The 21316-nt window shown below is 37.6% G+C and overlaps 1 protein-coding gene across 1 annotated transcript in view; it reads right to left on the bottom strand.

Annotated features, from left to right (window-relative positions):
* Window positions 1-21316, bottom strand: part of OCA2 (OCA2 melanosomal transmembrane protein) — a 574440-nt gene that overhangs the window by 467830 nt on the left and 85294 nt on the right. The window contains exons 8-12 of the mRNA XM_007945979.1: window positions 17118-17189; window positions 14505-14570; window positions 12084-12140; window positions 11161-11285; window positions 8149-8287 (exon numbers count right to left, since the gene is read on the bottom strand). Coding sequence (XP_007944170.1) covers window positions 8149-8287; window positions 11161-11285; window positions 12084-12140; window positions 14505-14570; window positions 17118-17189 — 459 coding nt within the window. The remainder of the gene's footprint in view (window positions 1-8148; window positions 8288-11160; window positions 11286-12083; window positions 12141-14504; window positions 14571-17117; window positions 17190-21316) is intronic.

Here is a 21316-nt window from a genome sequence, read left to right as displayed (position 1 = left end):
CATCAGGGTTGTATCCTTTCCCCACACTTATTCAATCTATATGCTGAGCAAATAATCCAAGAAGCTGGACTATATGAAGAAAAACGTGGCATCAGGTTTGGAGGAAGAATCATTAACAACCTGAGATACACAGACAATATAACTTTGCTTGCTGAAAGTGAGGATGACTTGAGGCACTTACTGATGAAGATTGAAGGATACAGTCTGCAGTATGGATTATGTCTCAATATGAAGAAAACAAAAATCCTCACATCCTCACAACTGGACCAATGAACAGCATCACAGTAAATGGAGAGAAGATTGAGATTGTCAAGAATTCACATTGTTTGGTTCTACAATCGATGCCAATGGAAGCAGCAGTCAGGACATTAGATGACACGTAACATTGGGAAGGTCAACCGTGAAAAGTTCAACTTGAACTCTTTCAAGTGCTGAGGAGTAAGGATGTCTCCTTGAGGACTAAGGTGTGCATGTCCTCGTATGCATGTGAGAGCTGGAAAATGAATAAGGAAGACCAAAGAAGGGTTGATGCTTTTGAGTTGTGGTGCTGGTGAAGAATGCTGAAAGTATCATGGACTTCTAAAAGAACTAACAGATCTGTCCTGGAGGAAGTGCACCCAAAATGGTCCTTGGAAGCAAGAATGGCCAGGCTTTGTCTCACCTAGTTTGGTCATGTTGTAAGAGGGGACCATTCCCTGGAGAAGGATGTCATGCTTGGTAGGGTGGAGGGTCGATGAAAGAGGGGGAGGCCTTCACCGAGATGGATTGACATGGTGGCTACCATGATGGGCTCAAGTATAGCAGGGATCATGGAGCTGGTGTGAGATCGGGCAGTGTTTTGTTCTGCTGTGCATGGGGTCACTATGAGTCAGAAATGACTCAACAGCACCTAACAACAACAACAACAACAACAACATATCTGTGAAAAGAAACTATGGGTAAGTTCAATATTAGCAGTCAAGAGAAAGCCAGAGACTATGCAAGTTCAACTTGAAGCTGAAGAAAATAAAAGCAAGCCCATAAGAGTCAAAATATGACCTTGAATTTAGTAACCATCTCAAGAATAGGTTTGACACACTGAACACTAATGACCAAAGATTCAATAATTGTGGGAAGACATCAATGGCATCAAATATGGTGAAAGTAAAAGATCATTAAAAAGACAGAAAGGAAGACTAAAATGGATATCAGAAGAGATTTTGAAACTTGATCTTAACTAAAGAGTAGCTAACACGGATGGAATAAATAAATATTGAAGTAAAAGACCTGAACAGAAGATTTAAGACCATCTGAAGAAGAGAGGATAAAGTAATATGATGAAATATGCAAAGACCAGGATTTAGAAAAACAAAAGGAAAGAACCATGATCATTGTTTCTCAAGCTGAAAGAACTGAAGAGAACATTTAATCTTGGAGTTGCATTACTGAAGGGTTTTATGTGCAAAAACATTGAATGATGCAGGGAGTGTAAAAAGAAGATGGAAAAAATACACTATGCCAAAAATAACTTACCAACATTCAACCATTTCAGGAGGTAGCATATGATCAAGAACTGCTAATAATGAAGAAAAAAATTCAAGCTGTACTGAAATGATTCACAAAAAAACAAGGTTCCCTGAATTGTTGGAAAACTAATTGAGATGCTTCAACTAATAGATGCAATGCTGGAAGCAGTCAGTCATCTATGTCAAGAAATTTGGAAGAAAGACACCTGGCCAAATGACTGGAAGAAATCCATATTTGTGCCCATTTCCAAAAAAAAAAAAAAAGTGAGCAAATGGAATTAAAAAATTATTGAACAATATGATTAATACCACACACTGCTAAAATTTTTCTGAAGATAATTCAAAAATGACTGCAGCCATACATTGACAGGGAACTGTCAGAAATTCAAGATTCAGAAGAGGACAAGGAACAAGCTAATGTCACCTGGTTCTTGGCTGAAAGCAGAGAGTACCAGAAATATATTTATTATGTTTTATTGATTATTTAAAAGCATTTGACTGTAAGGATCATAATAAATAATGGGTAACATTACAAAGAATGGGAATTCCAGAACACTTAATTGTATACATGCAAAGCTATAGAAAGATCAAGAGGTTGTCATACAAACACAACAAGGGCATACTATGTGGTTTAAAATAAAAAAGAGTATGTGGCAGGGCTGTATCCTTTCACCTTATTTATTCAATCTGTATGCTGAAGAAATAATCTAAGAAACTGGACTATATGAAGAAGAATGTGGCATCAGGAAAAGATGGTGAAAATGATACAACCTTGCAAGTATTGATGAAAGCAAAAGTGTGAAACATGAAGAAAATGGAAATCCTCACAAGTAGACTGATAAACAACATCTTAACAAATGGAGAATAAAATGAAGTTGGCAGTGATTTCATTCTACTTTGATCAATACCTAATATCCATTCAACCAGTAGTCAATAAATTAAATTATATGTTGCAAATGTGCTTCAAAAGACCTCTTTAAAGTTTCAAAAAGGAAAGATGTCACTTTGATGATTGAAGTGTGCCTGATCCTAGCCATGGTCTTTTCAATCACCTTATTTACATGGAAAACCTGGACAGTGAAAAAGGAAGACAGAAAAAGAACTGATGTATCTGAATTGTGATATTGGAAAATGTTATTGAATATATCATAGACTGCCAAAAGAATGAACAAATCAGTCTAAGAAGAAATACAACCAGAATTCTCCTTAGAAATAAGAATGATAAGACTTTGATTTGCTTACTTTGGACACATCACAGGAATGAAAAATTTCTAGAAAAAGATAAGATTTTGTTAAAGTAGAATGCCAGCAAACGTGAGGGAAATGCTCAATGAGATGGACTGACACAATTGCCACAATGAGCTCAAACATACAAACGATCATGAAGATGGTACAGAACCAGGCAAACAACATTTCATTCTGTTATGCATAAGGTTGTCATGAGTCAGAACCAAATCGACAGCAAATAACAATGATAAGAAAGCCCTTCTATTTTGTTCTTCACCTTCAATGTTGTTTTGGACATTCTGGATACTTAAAATTCCAAAATTTTAGAATCCTCTTGTTGGTTTCTACAAAAACAAACAAAAAATCTGCTATGTTTTTGATGGAGATTGCATTGACTCTATAAATCAACTTATTGCCTTATTAGCTGTAACTCTTTGTTTTGTCATTTTAATGGTTGTTTCAGAGCTTATGGCATACATTTTTAACTTGTCACAGTCTACCTTCCTGTGACATTATGTCCACTTACACATACCATACCTCACATTAATGTACTTTCATTTCTTCTCTCCTGGTATTTATGCTACTGTTGTCATAATCTTACTTAACATATGCTATGTTGTTGTTGTAGTTGTTGTTGTTGTTGTTGTTAGGTGCCATCAAGTCGGCTCTGACTCTTAGTGACTCTATGTACAACAGAACAAAACACTGCGTGGTCCTGCACCAGCCTCACAATATTTGCTATACTTGAGCTCACTGTTGCAGCCACTGCACCAATCCATTTCCTTGAGGATCTTTCCCTTTTTGCTGACCCTCCACTTTACCAAGCATGAAGGGATTGGTCCCTTCTGACAACATGACCAAAGTAGGTGAGACAAAGACTGGTCATTCTAGTTTCCAGAATGGCTGCACTTCTTCCGGGACAGATTTGTTCATTCTTCTGGCAGTCCATGGTACTTTCAGTATTCTTCACCAACACCACAACTCAAAAGCATCAAATCTTCTTCAGTCTTCCTTATTCATTGTCCAGCTTTCATATGCATATTGAGGGGATTGAAAACACCATGGCTTGGGTTAGACGCACCTTAGTCTTCAACAAGACAGATTTGCTCTTCAGCATTTTAAAACAGTCTTTTGCATCAGATTTGCTATTATTTTTGTTTAAATAATCATATTTTAAAGATATTTAAATAATAGAATAATAGAAAAAATAGGAAAATATCATATGAATTTACCCATGTAGTTATCATTTTTTGTGCTCTTCAATCCTTTGTGTAGATCGATGTTTCCATTTAGTATTGTTTTTCTTCTCCCTTAAGGATCATCTTTAGTATTTCTTTCACCATGGGCTTCTATTGATGAAATCTTCTGGATTTTATGTATTAGATGTCTTGTATATAAGAAAATAATATGTTCATTGGTATTTGAGTTGACACTTCTTTCTTTTAGTGCTTTAAAGATGTTGTCCCACTACCTTCTTACTTGCATTGCCTCTTTATTTTCTGTATGTGATATCTTCTTTCCATGGTAACTTTTACAATTTTCTCTTTACTACTGTTTTTTAAAAATCTGTTTATGATGTAACTCAATGTAGGTTTCTATGTATTGGGTTTACTTCATGATTCTGTAGGTTTATACTCTATATAAAATTTGGAAATATTGAGATGACTCTTCATTTTCCTCTGTTCCCCAACTTCTCTGGAAATTAGAATTACACATTAGGCCACTTGAAGTTTTCCCATAGTTAATTAATTTTTTTTTTTCATTTCTTGTTATTTACTTTTCACTCTTTGCTTCATTTAAAAAAGTTTTTATTGCTGTGTCTTCAAATTCACTAATCTTTTGTTCTGCAATTTCTAATCTGCTATAAATTCTATCCTATGCATTTTTTATCTCAAATATTACAGTTTTCATCCATTGAAATTTGATTTGGGTCTTTTTTTTTTAATGTCTTTAATGGTTTTAATGCCTTTATCTGTTAATTCTAACATCAGTGTCTATTCTGGGTTTGTTTATAATCTTCTCCTTGTCATAAGTCATATTGTCTTGCTTCTTTCCATGCTTGACAAATCTTTCATTGGATGCCAGACATTGTTAATTTTACCCTATGTGTTGTCAGAAACTTTTGTATTCCTATAAATATTCTTAAGGCTTTTTTCTGGGGTGCAGTTAAATTACTTAAAAACAGTTTAATTCTTTTGGGTTTTATTTTAAGATTTGTTATGTAGAATCAGAACAGTGATTAATATAGAGCTAATTTACCCCCATTACTGAGGTAAGATACTTTTCTGTATTCTACCCAGTGCTCCATGAATTAAAAGGTTTTCCAGTCTACCTGGCAGGAATAGACATTATTCCAAGTCCTGTGTTAGTAGCAAGCACTCGTCTTCTAATCTTTTTGGGTTGTTCTTCTCATGGTCTTGAGTGGTTTACCCACATGTATGCAGTGATCTAAATGTTCTGATGAATACTTAATGGGAAATCCATTGATCTTTGGGGTTCTTTCTCTGTGCAATTATTTCCTCTCTGGTACTCTTTCCTACAAATTCTAGCCACCTTGCTCTCTCTATATTCTAATTTCTCTCTCCTCAACTCAGGTAGTCCAACTGGCTTATCTGGATTTCTATCACTGTAAAATATCCTGGAAATTCAAGGTAGTAATAAGGCTTACATAATTTATTTTCTATCTTTCAGAGATCACTGTCTATTTTCACTTGACATCTATGTTCTTGATAACCATTGTTCCATTTTATTATTATTATTATTGCTACTACTGCTACTACAACTACTACTACTACTACTACTACTATTGTCTCTGACAAGAGAATAAATCCAGACCCTTGGATTGGTCAATAGCAGAAGTTGTGTTATATTTTCTATCATGCATAACTACACACAATCATTTTGGCAGACTATATGCACCAAAATATTAACAGGATTTTTCTCAGGATGAGATTATAACAAATGTTTTATTGGGTATGCATGTGTGTGTGACTTCTATTTCCCACAGTGTATTGCCATATAATACAAATAATATAACAAATATCATTTTTCTAGAAATAGTTCTCTCCTACATGTATAAAAAAATAACTGTGAAGAAGAATATGGCTTCAAGATTGGAGGAAGACTCATTTACCTCTTACATGAAGATGACACAACCTTTGCTTGCTGAAAGTGAAGACTTGATTAAAGATTACAATTCAGTATGGAGCACACCTCAGCATAAAAAAAAAACAAAAATACTCACAACATGAACAATAAACAACATCATGATAATTGGAGAATAGATTGAAATTATCAAGAATTTCATTTTACTTGGATCTACAATCAATACCCATGGAAATGGCAGTGAAGAAATCAAGTGATGTATTGCATTGGGCAAATATGCTGCAAAAGATCTCTTTAAAGTGTTAAAGTTCATGTCACTTCGAAGACAAAGGTGCACCTGACCTAAGGCACGATATTTTTGATCACCTCATATGCATGTGAAATCTGGACAATGAATAAAGAAGATTGCAAAAGTATATTTGATGGTAGTGTTGGTGAAGAATATTGAATACCAAGTAATGCCAGAAGAATGAACAAATCTGTCTTGGAAGTACAGCAGAATGCTCCTTAGACAAGAATGGCCAGACTTCATCCCTTATGTTTTGGTCATATTATCAGGATAGACCAGTTCCTAGAGACAGTTATCATGCTTAGTAAAGTAGAGGGTCAGCGTAAAAGAGAAAGGCCCCCAACAAGGTGGATTGACACAGTGGCTGTAACAATGGGCTAAATCATAGCAAAGATTGTGAGGATGGCCTAGGACTGGGCAGTGTTTCTTTGTGTTGTAAATTAGGCTCAACAGCACCTAACAACAACGTGTGTGAGGTGCATCCTAGGGGACAGATGGCCCTAGAAAAAATTATAGGTTTCGGTCACCCTCTGATGCACAATAAATGACATGATTATGAGCAAAGCAAAATCTATGCAATAACAGCCCACCAGCAAGACTAGGGAATGTTATTAGTGGTTTCTCAGGGTGACCAGGGAGTATAAAGTTTAGGCAAAGCATCCAATTTGTATTTAAATCTCTAGCACATGGTATAGGCCACAATGTAACCACAAATATCTTATAACCATGAACTCTCAAGTGTTTATGTATTTTTAAAGGAAGATGTCATACACACACACACAGGAAAAAAAAAAAGCACACTTCACAGACATACACAAAAACATATCATCTACAGTAAATAAAACCAATTTGTAAGCATTTTTACTGATGCTTCAGAGAAGAGAGATTGAAAATTTTTGATGACCAAGAATGATATATGAAACTATATTAAACCTATCTACATAGTTAAGGAGCTCTGGTGATGCAGTGCCTAAGGCATCTGACTGCTAACCAGAAGGCTGATGGTTCAAACCCACCAGCCACTCTGCAGAAGGAAGATTGGGCAATCTATTTCCTTAAAGATTTAAGAAACCCAAAGGGGGTCACTATAAGTCAGAATTGACTCAATGGCAGTAGGTTTGGTTTTTTGTGGTTTTACTATATAGTTATAATTTTAATACTTAAAGATATGTAAAATTTACACTCTAATACTTTGTCTTTATTTTAGTGTACAAATAAATTATATATTAATAATGAGAAGGGCTTTTGAAGAATGTTTAAAGCCCTTCATTTTCTTATCCTTGTTTAAAAAAAAAAAAATTATTAAGTTCTTCATCAGTGAAGAATCACCATCTTCAATGAAGATTTAATTTAACACTGTTGAGAAGGAAATCCCAAATCTTCAGTGAGAGGAGACAGAATATTTTGTTCTTAATATCAGTTGGGGAAAACCCCAGTTCTACTAATATTATTAACACATGAAGTGCAGTTGGAATGCTCCTCAGAAGTGAGAACAGCCAGACTTTGTCTCACCTACTTTGGTCATGTTATCAGAAGGGACCAGTTCCTGCAGAAGGATATCATGCTTAGTAAAATAGATGGTCAGCAAAAAAGGGGAAGATCCTCAATGAGGTGGATTGACAAAAAGGCTCAAGGATGGGCTCAAGCACAGCAAAGATTGTGAGGATAGCACAGGACCTAGCAGTGTTTCATTCTGTTGTACATACGGTCACTATGAGTCAGAACTGATTCAATGGTGCATAACAACAACAATATAATACACTGTGACTAAATAGCTCCTATTATTTAATCATTTATTTTCAAAGTAATTGGAATCAGAGTGACACCAATTCAGACCACTTAGCTCTACACCAGAGGTCAGTCAACTAATATCCCACTCTTGACATAGCCAATAGCACTTACTATGGAAAGGTGACAAAGGTGAGCTTAATTTCTAGTAAAGGTATTCATGTTTGGTAGAATGTCACATAAGAAATATGAGGTCTACATTTATTGGAAGCAACCCTGTATACTGGTACATACCATCTTCCTTAACTCCTGGTTGGAAACAATAATGACATTCGGTGGGTCCCCAATGGCAGTGGCAGCTCCCCCAATGTTTGTGAAGATCACTTCTGCAATCAGGACTTGTCTTGGATCAAGGTTGAGCACTTCACATAATCTGTCACAAATAGAGGAAAATGGAAATAGTCTCTCATTTAAAACAATAATAGAGTAGGTTACCTTTCATAGCATCCTTCAAATACTTTCATTCCATTCTTCATTTACCTTCAGAAAAATCTCTAGATACTGGAAGGTGCCAGTGCCCCAGTTTCCCAGAACTGGCAGTGGGTCCAGCCTTTCCAACTCTGAAACCCCACCTACACATGGGTCACTATAAGACCCATCAAGCAGGCAGAACTGGGCTGGAGCCCAAGTCTCCCATAGTGAGGCCTCTGTTATGAAGAAGTTTTGGAGGTGGGGCAGACCTGCTCCCTGCTCCTTCCATCCATCCCTCTCCCCTCCTTTCTGCACATTCCAACTCCCCACTTTCTATAAGATGTTCCACTCTCCAGAGCCCAAATGAATTCTCCAAAGGATTCTCATGAGCCAGAAGTACCTCCCTGTGACAATTCTGAAGGCAAACTTGTCACAAGCCTCAGAGCTCAGGCAGTCTCCACATCTCATCTACTTCCCAAACACCTCATTACTTTGATAGCACAAACCAGAACAGTGTGGCTTGAAGGACCCAACTACTAATGTTGGTCCCTCTCTGTGAGCCTTTATGAGGGTGCCAATCCTGGTCCTATTTTATTTATTTATTGTTGACTGTTCAAAAAGACTTATTTTATTTTGTGACCTATGTCAAACTGCCTTTTTCTCAATGCAAATGATCCCTCTTCCCCAGGAAACAAGAATGAGATTGGTGGTTGGGGGTGCTGTGTCTCCTGTGAAGTCGTGGCCTCCACATGGCCCCCAGTTCTGACAGTTTATGGGGGACTCTCAGCAAAAGTTGGGATGGGTGGGAGGCAGTAACTAGAGAGCATGACCACCACCAGTCAGGAGGCTTGGAGTTGGAGGACCCTGTTCTTTGCCCTGCTCTGGCTTTCGGCTGCCATGTGGATGATGGTTGGAGTAGGGAGTGAGATTTTCCCTCTTTGCAATTTCCCTTGACTGGGCATGACTTTTATTCCACTCAGGGCTCAGATGGGAGGGGAGCAGGAAATGTTTGTGGGCTTGCTGGTTCACAAGGTACGGTTGCTGGTGCCCCGGAGTCCAACACCACTGATGAACTGCTCCAGCAGGCCCCCGGTGGCAATGGAGGGACTGGGGGTGGCAGTCTGAAATCCCACTGTGCTGCTGTATGCAGCCAAGAAAGCTGAGCACACCTCCTGCAGCCGAATCTCCTGGTCACTCAGGGCTGCCAGCAGAAAATATAAAGGAGTTCATTCAGGATGCTGAAAGGGAGAGAGGAGTCTGTGTGCAGGACACCCCATTCTGAATACTGCCACAGCCTGTTACAATCTTCTAGCTGCCAGTCTGTGGAGAAAGAGGATATGTGAAGGGGATGGTCCACTGATCTGGGTCTGGGGACCTGCAGAGAGCATGTTGGGGAGTCAGGGATGCACAGTGGGGTGTGACAGGTCTAAGCAGGGAGGGTCCATGCATGAGACCCATGACTGACGGAACTGAAAGAATATGAAATATGGATACAAGATACAACACAGGGCCTGGAAGGCTCAGGCTGCAGGAGATTCAGGGAAGTATCTCTGGCACTCATGCCGTATCAAATTATTAAAATGGATGGAATTTAAAGAGGCTGAATTTCTCACTCCCAAAATGGCCCTATAAAGTCTTGCCAGGCTGGCCCTAACTCTACCCAGCCTGGTGGGTCTGGCAGCCCTCTGGTCCCCACAATAGCCTCTCTAGTCCTCATGCTGAGCACTCCTATGCAGCTCAGAGACAGGAGTGCTTCCAGCCATCTGAGTGACCTAAGACCATGGGAGGGTCTGCAAGGACAATAACCCCTAGCACTCATTATTAGTGGTATAAACGAGAAATTCATAAAGGCTTTTTGACCAAATGGTGATTGATTGAATTTCACTCAGTTGTTGCTGAATTAAACTGTTCTCCACAAATTTGCCTGCCTGGGAATCTGTTTGTTTAGGCTGTAAAGTCTATTTCCCTTTACAAGCTCCTGTTGTCTGACTATTAATTTCTAGAAGTCATAAAAACTAAGAAATAATTTCCTTCTATAGTCAAGCAGGATATAAAAGAAATACACTCTAAGGAAGAGAATCTTGACATAGGTGTGTTTTATATGAAGTAGGGCAAAAGAATGTTTTTTTCACAACAAAGTTATATGATAAAGAAAATTGCTTGAAAGGATTTAGAGCTAGCCTCATCTGAAGTTTCCAAGACCCTTAAAAGCTTTTTTTTTTCACAAACTGTTTTGGGGAAATGAGATTCTGACACCAAGAGTACTTTTCACCTACTCCTGAGACATCTAGTTAAAGCTGTGTAAACATCCACCAATGAGTTATTTGCTTAATATTTAAAACCTTTGTAATTAATTTAATCAAATACCTGTACTATAGTTTCTTTGATCCATGGACTATATCTGTTTTAGTTAGAAGATAGAAGTTTGGAATCATTAGTGCCTTCCTATATCTGGATGTAGTTTTTCTGAATGAATCTTCTTACTTTCATTGTCATGGACTAAGTGAGTTTTCTCTCTACAACAGTGGTTAGTATTAAAGTCTAAACTCCAAGAAAGCAAGGTTTGTGTCTTCTGACTCCTTGCAGATATTTTTGCAGCAGCTGTGGCCACCCTCACTTGACAGTGTTTCAGTCAAGTGGTATTGGTATAGTTTAACACAGCTCATACAAAGCACCCATCAACACACCAGCACAATTGAAATTTGGTAGGCCCATGAGATGAGCAGATGGACATTATCATGAGTGTAAAGATGGAGCCATGAGCAAGGCTATCCAGGCAGAATCATGCTTACCACAGCCCAGACAGAACACCTGTGGCAGAAGAACACTGGATACCTGATAGTCACAGGAGTGAAAAGCAGCATGGTAGTGACATTGTCTAAGAAGGCAGAGAGGACAGCAGCAATGAGACACAGCAAGATGATCATGGGCCACACCCTTCCCCGGGAGAACCAGTAGGCCTGTGGGGCACACACATACAGAAAAGAGCAAGACAGATCAGTGGAGTCATGGATAAATGGCACTCTTCATCAGTGATACTAAAGTTGATTAAATAATTTCCTAAAAGAACTTTTTTTAAAAAGTTGTAACAAAAAAAAAATGCACATCATTAGCCTTTCCACTAGTTTTGCTCTCCTCTTGCCAGTTCTGAATGATAGAACCATTAGCCCTTTGCAAATCCTGAAGGTCAGAACATGCTGGTGGATTAACTAGAAGACTGGCGGTTGAAATCCACCAGCCACTCCTCAGAAGGAAGCTTGGGCAATCTACTTCTGCAGTGATACCACCTCAGAAAGCCAAGGATGGGTCACTATGAGTCGAGTTCGACTCAATAGCAGTGAGTTTGGTTGGTTTTGGGAATAGTTACTTAAGTATGCTCAAATTTTAGAAAGCAGTTATTAAATTCATTTTACCAAAAGGCAAAGTAATAAGAGGTTGATGGCTTGAAATATCTTACTCTAAAACACAAAACAATTTTTATGTGTAGCTCTCAACCTGCCCATTTAAATAATATTACACAAACATCCAACCTCAGTGCTCTTTTCCTTAGTATTCTTCTCCGGTTATTTATTAAGAAACTGAAAGTGTTGCTCAGAGACATATTACTTCTTAGCACAGCAACTGTACCCAGCTTTACAAATGACAAGATTTTAAAATATTTGCTTCAATGATAGTCTTATTTACTAAATATGTAGTGTTGGAAAAATAAATATATTTATTAATTAATATGCAACTATTAAATGCTACATTAAACCTACCTTTACAGCACAATAATCAAAAAATCCAGTTTCTGAAAATATGGCTACTAAGATCATCTATGGGAGAAAAGAGAAAAAAGGAGACAAGGAGAATGTTTTAACAAAGTAGTGAATCACAATGGGTCATAGTGATTTTATAAATATGAGCCTCTAAGAGGAAGCTCCTCCAGCACCAAGCTCTGCATCTCTTGCTTGAAAGGCTATCATTTCTTCAACTTGTCAACTTACTTTTGTTCTATTATAACTAGTTAGGTACTTGATAGGAGGCTCTCACTAGTACTTTGGCCCTACATATTTGTCTAGGGATTTGTTCAAAAGGCATATTGTCATTCTATTTCATCCCCACAGCAAATAACAGGCATTATTACTCTCACTTTATAAATTAGGAAGTGGGTAAGGAAGTGAGGTGACCCTCCCACAGACACAAAGCTGGTGACTTACCAATAGTCACAAAGCTGGAGGCATGTAGGAAGGCCAGAATGTGGCTTCTGAATTTCACTGTCCACACATGCAACAATTAGACATTTTAAGATTTTAAAGCTGAGTTAAATTTTGTTTTTTAAAGTAATTAAACTGATTGTTGTCACTAATCTTATCAAGATATATAAATAAGAGCAGTTGCATTCAAGGATTGTTCTCTGGGGTCAGCATGAAAACAACATGCTTATTCACTCATATTTCTTTCTAGTATGACAATGATTTGATGAGAACCATTCTAAATGTTAACAAAGAGTCATCCCCCATTTATACAGAATCTAAACAACCGGACTTTCTGGAAGATTCCACATTTCATTTCATTATCTAAGACAGCAGTATTGAACTTGGAGTGAGAATATTCAGATTCAAAGCCTGATTCTGACACTTAGAACCTTCAGTACTTAAATTTTCTAGATTTTTAATTTTCTGTACTTTGCAAGGTTGTGATAATTCAATAAAAATATAAATTAAAGTAGTTGGTAAATTGCAGGCCAATTTACCTTGTTTTGTTTTTTAAAAATAGATTCTTTAAAATAAAAATATTCAAAAGTCAATTTAGACCCAGTAAAAATATCTTCCTTACCTAAACTGATCTTGATATTTATTCTAATACAAACCAGCCACTGTGGAGACTGTTTGCAGAATTTAATGCTTCTCACAGTACTAAAAGTTCCAAGTCAACATGACTAAGCAGGTATCTTGTGATTCCACTAGTTCTCTTGAAGCTGTGCCATATATTTACCTTCAGAACAACCTCAAGAACCAAGAGAGGGTTCTTGACATGCCATGACAAAGATATAAGACTATTTTTGAATCCCCATAGTTCTAGAATTGTAGGACTTGCAAGGATTTGCTAAACTTAATTTGATAAAAAACAAATAAATGCATTCTTTTTCTTTTTTTTTTTTCAAAAAAAACTTCTTTTATAAGATATCTGGTATGCCTTTCTCCAACCAATTGCCAAACCCTATATGCTTCTCAGCATTCAACACAGACATAAGTTCCTCTGGGAAGCACAAGTCAGAGCACCCTCCCCCATACTTCACTCAAAAGAGGGTACAGTGCTAGTTTGGGTGAGATTGATATGTAGGGTAGCAGACTCTTCACTCTGCAGCCTGCTTTGCACAGAATGGGTCCTCTAGCCTAGAGAGGAGAAGCTCTCCCCTTCAAACCATCAAACTACCTGCTGTCCAGGCTCTTGTCAAATTCTGCTGATTAACATTACATTGGACTATGGCTGTATCCCACTCTAGTCTGTTTGCACTATTAAAGCTTCTTTACAGTAAGTTGACTTCGTGACATTTTTCACAGATCACAGCTGCCTTGCACAGAGTGGCCACTTGATCATTTTAATGACAAACACATCAACTATTACTTATGGACCATTTATTCCTTTAAATGATAAATATTCTTTTTTAATCACCAAAACTTTCTAATGGTTCATTAATTTGAGATATTTCATTTTATATATTAAGGACAATAACTAAAAAATATCCCTGTTGTTGTTGTTGTTATGTGCCATGGAATTGGATCCGACTCATAGTGACCCCTCTTTGGGTTTCCAAAGTGATATCACTATGGAAGTAGATTGCCCTACCTTCCTTCTGAGGAATGGTTGGTGGGTTTGAACCACCAGCCTTCTGGTTAGCAGTCAAGTGCCTTAGGCACTATGCTACCAGATTATCCCTGAATTTTCTAAATGGTAATTTTTTTCAACATCAAACAAGTCTTAGACTTAAATTCTCCAGTTCACTAAATAGAGTATCAACCATTCAATTCCTTCTAGGACAAATTAACTAGACACACACTAACACTTTTCAGTCAAGCCCTAGTTGTCAAGCAGTGAAGTGTCTTAAACAGAATGAAAGATCAGTCGCAGCAGCAAAAGAGATAGTATCAGTTGCAATGGGTTTGAGTCATGCCCCCTAGAATGACTGCAATTACCATGCCGAAAAGAAGGGCCAGGGTCTCAAAATCAATCCACTCCACCACATGGCTCAGTCTAGGTCTCTGCAATCAAAGATAAATGTCCCAATTATTCTGGCACCCACACCCCCATGCATAACAAGCTGTACAAACATGCAACCACTTACTGCAGACCAACATCTAGAATCACAACACCCATTTGCATTTGGGATATAATTATAACATCCCTCAAAAAATACCTGTGACCAAACCATTTCTACTGGGAAGTCTACACATTTAATAACTTTAAAAAGACTTTGTTCCTGGTGATTTGCCCAAATTACAGGATTGGCCTCATCAGGCACAGCATTAGTGGTATAGACCTTCCGCTTTCCTCAGTGCAGTGACTTCAACCTGAATGGCAATAACTTGAAGGACAATTATTTATTGTATATTTCAAGCCATTCCCCCTGCCCAGTTTCATTTTCCCCTCAAACTCCTTGTGGAGAGGGAAGGCAGTTGTCATTGCCCCACTCTACCAGCAGGGTTTGGGAACTCAGAGGCTGCATTGCCTTGAGGCTGGCTGGCAGGAGTAAGACTAGCCAGTGTAGCCAAGCCAAAGTGTCTCCTTTGACATATCCCAGCTCTATGCCATGTAAGTGGTTTTTGAAACAAAAGAGCATACACACTATTCCTAACAATTAATAAAACCAACAGAGGTGTTATGCATGCTTTTTGTTATGTTCTCAAATCACTTCACTACTATGTATGCACTATAAGGCTTTTGGGAGCTCTGGTAGCATAGTGCCTAAGGCACTTGACTGCTAACCAGAAGGCTGGTGGTTCAAACCCACCAGCCACTCCTCGGAAGGAAGGTTGGGCAATCCTACTTCTGTAGTGATACTGCCTCGGAAACCCAAGGAGGGGTCGCTTTGAGTCGGGTTGACTCGATGGCACATAACAACAACAACAGCATAATGCTTTTACACTGTTATAATTATTTTATGTTTATAAACACTTAGGTATAAGTAACTATTATGTACATTTCTATATTTTTCTCACTATTACAATGTTTTTATAATACTTTTAAACATGTATGTATGCCACTTATAATGTGAAGTTAGAAATAGAAAATTTCTGAACTTAGAAATAAAAACATCTATACTTCTGTAATGCTCCTTAACCACTAACTATATGTCACTAGAAAGTTGTTCTAACCCTGGAAAGAGATCAAATATATCATAAATAACTTCCTTATATTGGTCTCTGCACTTGCACTCTGTGATAATGGAAAGTAACATTAATCAGCTCTATATATTAGCAAAGCATAAATATGTGACTAAACAATTCCCAATTTTTTTAGTTAATTAACTTAGCCTTGAAACATATGTAGTGAATAAGAACATATTTATGTCACAATCTAATTGGTAATAATTCAATAATACATTAGCAAAATATAAATGTCATACAATAATGCCCTTAACTGACAATAAAGCATACCAGTTATAGTTAGACATGACAGCACATATAGTACATAAATCCATGGATTTCTATTCATTTTTAGGGAAGACAGAAGCAAAAGGTCTCTCTGACTCAGTCTGAAGATTAAGGGCCTACTGAGATGCAGCTCACCACATCCGACCTCAGACCCTAGTTCTGAAAACGTCTTCTGGGTTCAAAGGTGGTAAAGTCTCTCCCTGAGACCACTCATTAAAACTAAAAGCTTAAAGTCTAATGATTTGAACTCTAACATTTAAACTAACATTTTAATTGTCAATTCTGATTCTCAAATGCTAAATGACTGTATTGAGGTCTTTCTTAGGCGCCTTGCAGTGACTACCCTGCAGCAAACAAAATGAATTCATATATGACAAACCTCAACATGTATTTATTCATAAGATAAAATCCTCCAGGACAAATAGTTTTGTGTCTAAGTTCTAGGGTTCTGGGACATTTTACCTTTAGTGTTAGCATTTGTTTACACCAACACTAGCCAAGGAAAAACTTAAGTTCTTACTACTGTTTTAAGGCTGAGCCTACATTCAAAATTTAAATTAAAAAATAATAAATAAATAAATAGATAGATAGATACACACTCATAGATTATTGAACTAGTTATTATGAATAAATTGGTCATTATTGAATGGCATTTAGTAACTGTTTAAGGACAATTCATTAAATTCCATATGTTTGTTTTCAAATCCATTTCTGTGTTACCACCTTTGGTGGCTCCTTAATTCCATCCCAGCAACACCCCTCTACTATTACCAGGCTTCCCTCTCTACACATGCCTACAGATGGACCATCCTCAGAACGCATGCATCTGCACGGGCCTCCTAAGGACTGTAGACACAGTCTCAACTCTCTTCCCAGCCAAGTGGTCCTTTCTAACTCCCAAGGGGACATGACCCAGGTCTAGCACTAGCACCACTCAGCTATGTGACCCTGCATAGACTCATGGCTTTGATTAACTTTTCCTCAACTGTATTTAAAATGGGAAAGCATACCACTGGAATGTAGTAAAATTAGATGAAAAATATTCTTCCAGATAATTTTTTTAATTCAAACCTATAGTATGGTTCCTCAAGCAAAATGTTGAAATAGCATATTAATGAATAAGAAACACCAAATCTGACACTATTTGACACTTACATCACCAATCACTGCCAGCACTGCTAATGCTACAAGGGAACCCAACATGGCAGCCAGTGTTCTATGGATGATCTAGAAAGAAACAGAAAATTAAGAGAAACTTGCATTCGGTTCACAAGGGACTTAAAACAAAAGCCCATGCTGATATGAGCATCTGTCTATATCTCCATTCTATTAAAAAAAATAAATAAATAGATCACAGGTAATTTAGTGTATGGACCCCATACACACTCACCACGACCACTACCACTAGTCTTCATTCTAAGGAAAGCTATTTTCAATTCCTGAACAATTAGATTACCCTGATAAGATAGTAGAAGGCTGAATAAAGTATGTTCTATACAGAAACCTGCAGTAAATTGTCCTAAATTATTTGTCATTTGATCCCTAGGCAACTGGACCATTAATGTTGTTGTTGTTTTTGTTGTTAGATACTGTCGAGTCAGTTTTGACTCATAGCTAATCTATGTACAACAGCCATGTCCTTCTTCCTAGTCTATCTTCGTCTGGATGCTCCACTGAAACTGTCCACTACAGGTGACCCTCCTGAAATACAGGTGGTATAGTTTCCCAGCATCATAGCAACACACAAGCCACCACAGTAGGACAAAGTGACAGTGGGGACAACATAAATAAATTCTGCCCAATTACTGAGACTGTTATTGAGCAAAAGGTATACAGCCACATGCTGTCATCAGTGTCATCACTGAATCACACAAGTATCTTTGTATTTAATTATTATTTAAATGGAAGTGAAATATCTAAAACAAATCTGAAGAAAGGGAAGCATAGACATTAACCTTTATTTGCCACTAGTGTTTCCAGAGCAAGCCTTATATGGATGTGCCAGCCAAAAGTGTCTATACAGGGAGTCACGCAGAGGAATGCTTGAAAAGTCTTTCCTTCCGATAATACTTTCAGAGAACCCACTTCAGACCTTGTTCCCTTGTCTAACTCACTTTTAAAAATAGCTTTATTGAGGTATATTTTACATACAATAAAATTCAACCATTCCAAGTACACAATTCAATGATTTTAGTAATTTACCAACTGGTGCAATTCTCACCATAAGTCAGTTTTAAAGCTCTCTCCAATAAGACACCGTCATGACATTTACAGTAAATTCTTGTCTCCATCCTCTTAACAATAAAGTTTCAGTCAATGAAGATGGAATATTTCTCCATTTATTTAGATTTTAAGTTCCCACAGTAAAGTTGTGTAAAGTTCTGCATACAAATCTTTCACTTCTTTTATTCCTAAATATTTCTTTTGATATATCATGATCTTAATTTCATTTTCTGAGTGCTCAGAGCATGTATATGCATCTTGTGACCTCGTACTTTGTTTATTAGGTCTAATATGTTTTTTGTATAAATTCCTTAAGATTAGAATTTTTCTATATGCAGGATCATGTCATCTGTGAATTAAGTCAGTTCTGTTTCTTGCTTTCCAAAATGAAAGACGTTAATTATTTTCTTGCCTATTGGCTAGAAACTCTAGCACCAGGTTGAGTACAGGAAATCAGAACATTCTTGTCTTATTCCTGATCTTAGGAGGAATGCATAAAGTATATTGTTTGCTATAGAGTTTGGGTCTTAATAAATAAAAATAATAATTTTTAAACTAATAATTTCTATGTTGATTTTCTAATGCAATTATAGTATTTTGAATATTGAATTAAATAAAATATATTAATAACATTAAATTCACCTGTTTCTTTTTATTTTTATCAGGGCTAATAGGAATTGTTTTCTTTTTTAAAAATATTTTATCATGATTTCAGTGAAAGTTTACATAGAAAATTAGGTTCTCATTTAACAATTTCTACAGAAATTGTTCAGTGACATTGGTTGCACTTTTCAGAAAGTGTCAACATTGTCATTAAGTCAGTTCTGCTTATTCTGTTTCCAGTACTCTAGCTTCCTTACAAGGACTTCTGGTGGTGTAGCAGTTAAAGTATTCAGCTGCTAACCAAAATGTCAGTTGTTCAAACCCAACAGCTGCTCCATGGGAGAAACATGAGGCAGTCTGCTTCTATAAAAGTTTACAGTCTTGGAAACCCTATGGGGCCGTTCTACTCCATCTTATAGTGTCATTATGAATCAGAATCAACTCAATGGCAGCAAGTTTGGTTTGGTTTGGAGTTTCTCTATCCTCTTATCTTCTCATATTTGCTATAGAGTTAAGTGTTGATCATTTTGTCTCATATAGATAAATTTTTAAAGGCACAAAATACTAACAGGTTGCTGTTGTTGTTAGGTGCTGTCAAGTTGGTTCTAATTCATAATGACACTATGTACAATGGAAGGAAACACTGCCCAGTCCTGTGCCATCCTCACAATCACTGCTACATTTGAGCCTATTGTTACAGCCACTGTGTTGATTCATCTCATTGAGGGCCTTCCTCTTTTTCACTGACCCTGTAGTCTACAAGTATGATGTCCTTCTTCAGAGACTGGTCCCTCCTGATAACAAGTCCAAAGTACATGTGATGAAGTCTCACCACCTCACTTCTAAAGAGCATTCTGGATGTACTTCCTCCAAGATATGTGGTAGTTAATGTTGTGTGTCAACTTGGCTGGGCCATGGTTTTGAGTGGCTTGGCAGATGGATGTAGTTATTCCCCACAATGAAATTGTAATCCCCACTATGGTAGAATCTGCTGTGAGCAGCTAAGTAGTTGAAGGGGAGTTACCTTTGGGATGTGGCCTGCTACCAGTACATATGGAGAAGCTTTGGGAAAGGTCTCTAGCTTTCTGGCACTTTGGATCCTGCATTTCACCAAGTTTTCATTTCCAGTTCCTGAACTTGAACTACTGGCCTGCTGTGTTGCCTGCTGATCTTGGGATTATTCCATTTTTACCTGCCATCTTTGGTTCATCAGTTGCATGAGTCAGAAGAAGTAGCCAGCTCCAGTGGGCCTGGAACGACAGGCAGAGCTGAAGCCTAAAGTTGAGGAGTCTTTTCCCAACCCCTAGATCCAGCAGTCTGAATTTGGACTCCTAGGCTCTGTCTCACTTGTTGCTGAGAGCCTCAAAAGTGCCTGAGAGACAGGAAAACTGCACCAGAAGTGTGCTCAAAGACATGAAAGAGTTTTATTCTAAAGTGTGGGGGAGGAGGCTTATGAGAAAAGTGATGTCACATCCAGTGACAGCTGGTCATGTTCAAAGTCTGCTAAACACTTTCCTCTTTCCAGATATTTATACTTCTGTTTGAGGAACTGACATATAGCTGTCATGAATTTGATATGAGGTCAGTGTTGCCCAATACTGGTAGGTGGTGGGGGCAAGGTCTGGCAGTATGTGTCCACAATAAGATTAACTAAGAAATGTGGCCCATGAGGGGAAAGGGAGGGGAGGGGATGACTTTACATTATCCAGTATTTGGCTAAACAGGACAGATTTGGGAGCCATTCTGGGGAACTTACAGCTATGCCTAGTACAGCCTCCTAAACTGTAAGAGAATAAATGTCTGTTTGTTAAAACCATTCATTTGTGGTATATCAATTATAGCAGCACTAGAGAACTGAGACAAAAGATTTGTTAGTTCTTCTGGCAGTCTATGGTATTTCAAAACTCTTCACCAACACCATAATTCCAAAACATCAATCCTTCTTTGGTCTTCCTCATTTATTGTCCAGGTTTCACATGCATGTGAGGAGGCTGAAAATACCATAGCTTGGGTCAAGTGCACCTTAGTCCTCAAAATGACATCTTTGCTTTTTAACACTTTAAAGAGCCTTTTGAAGCTGATTTACCTAGTATAATAGTCACTTGATTTCTTGACTGCTGATCTCATGGGCATTGACTGTAGATTCAAGTAAAATTAAACCCCTGACAACTTCAATCTTTTCTCCATTTATCAGGATGTAGCTTTTTGGTTCAGCTGTGGGAATTTTTGTTTTCAGTATGTTGAGGTGTAATCCATCCTGAAGACTACAGTCCTTGGTCTTCATCAATTTTTAAACTCTTCTTCACTTTCAGCATACAAGGTTGTCATCTGCACATCATAGGTTGTTAATGAATCTTCCTCCAATCCATATGTCATGTTCTTCATATAATCCAGAATCTCAGTTAGCTACACATGTGATAAAATTGCATAGAGCTGGCAAGATGGCGGACTAGGCAGAAGGATTGCACAGACCCTCTTCAACAAAGAAAAGGGAAACCAATAAACACAGACACAGAAGATAATCTTGG

This window comes from Orycteropus afer, unplaced genomic scaffold (genome assembly GCF_000298275.1).
Source record: "Orycteropus afer afer isolate SDZICR_OR568_19922 unplaced genomic scaffold, OryAfe1.0 scaffold00146, whole genome shotgun sequence".
NCBI lineage: Eukaryota > Metazoa > Chordata > Mammalia > Tubulidentata > Orycteropodidae > Orycteropus > Orycteropus afer.
Note: the sequence above shows the minus strand (reverse complement) of the source record. Positions and strands in the feature narration are given on the sequence as shown.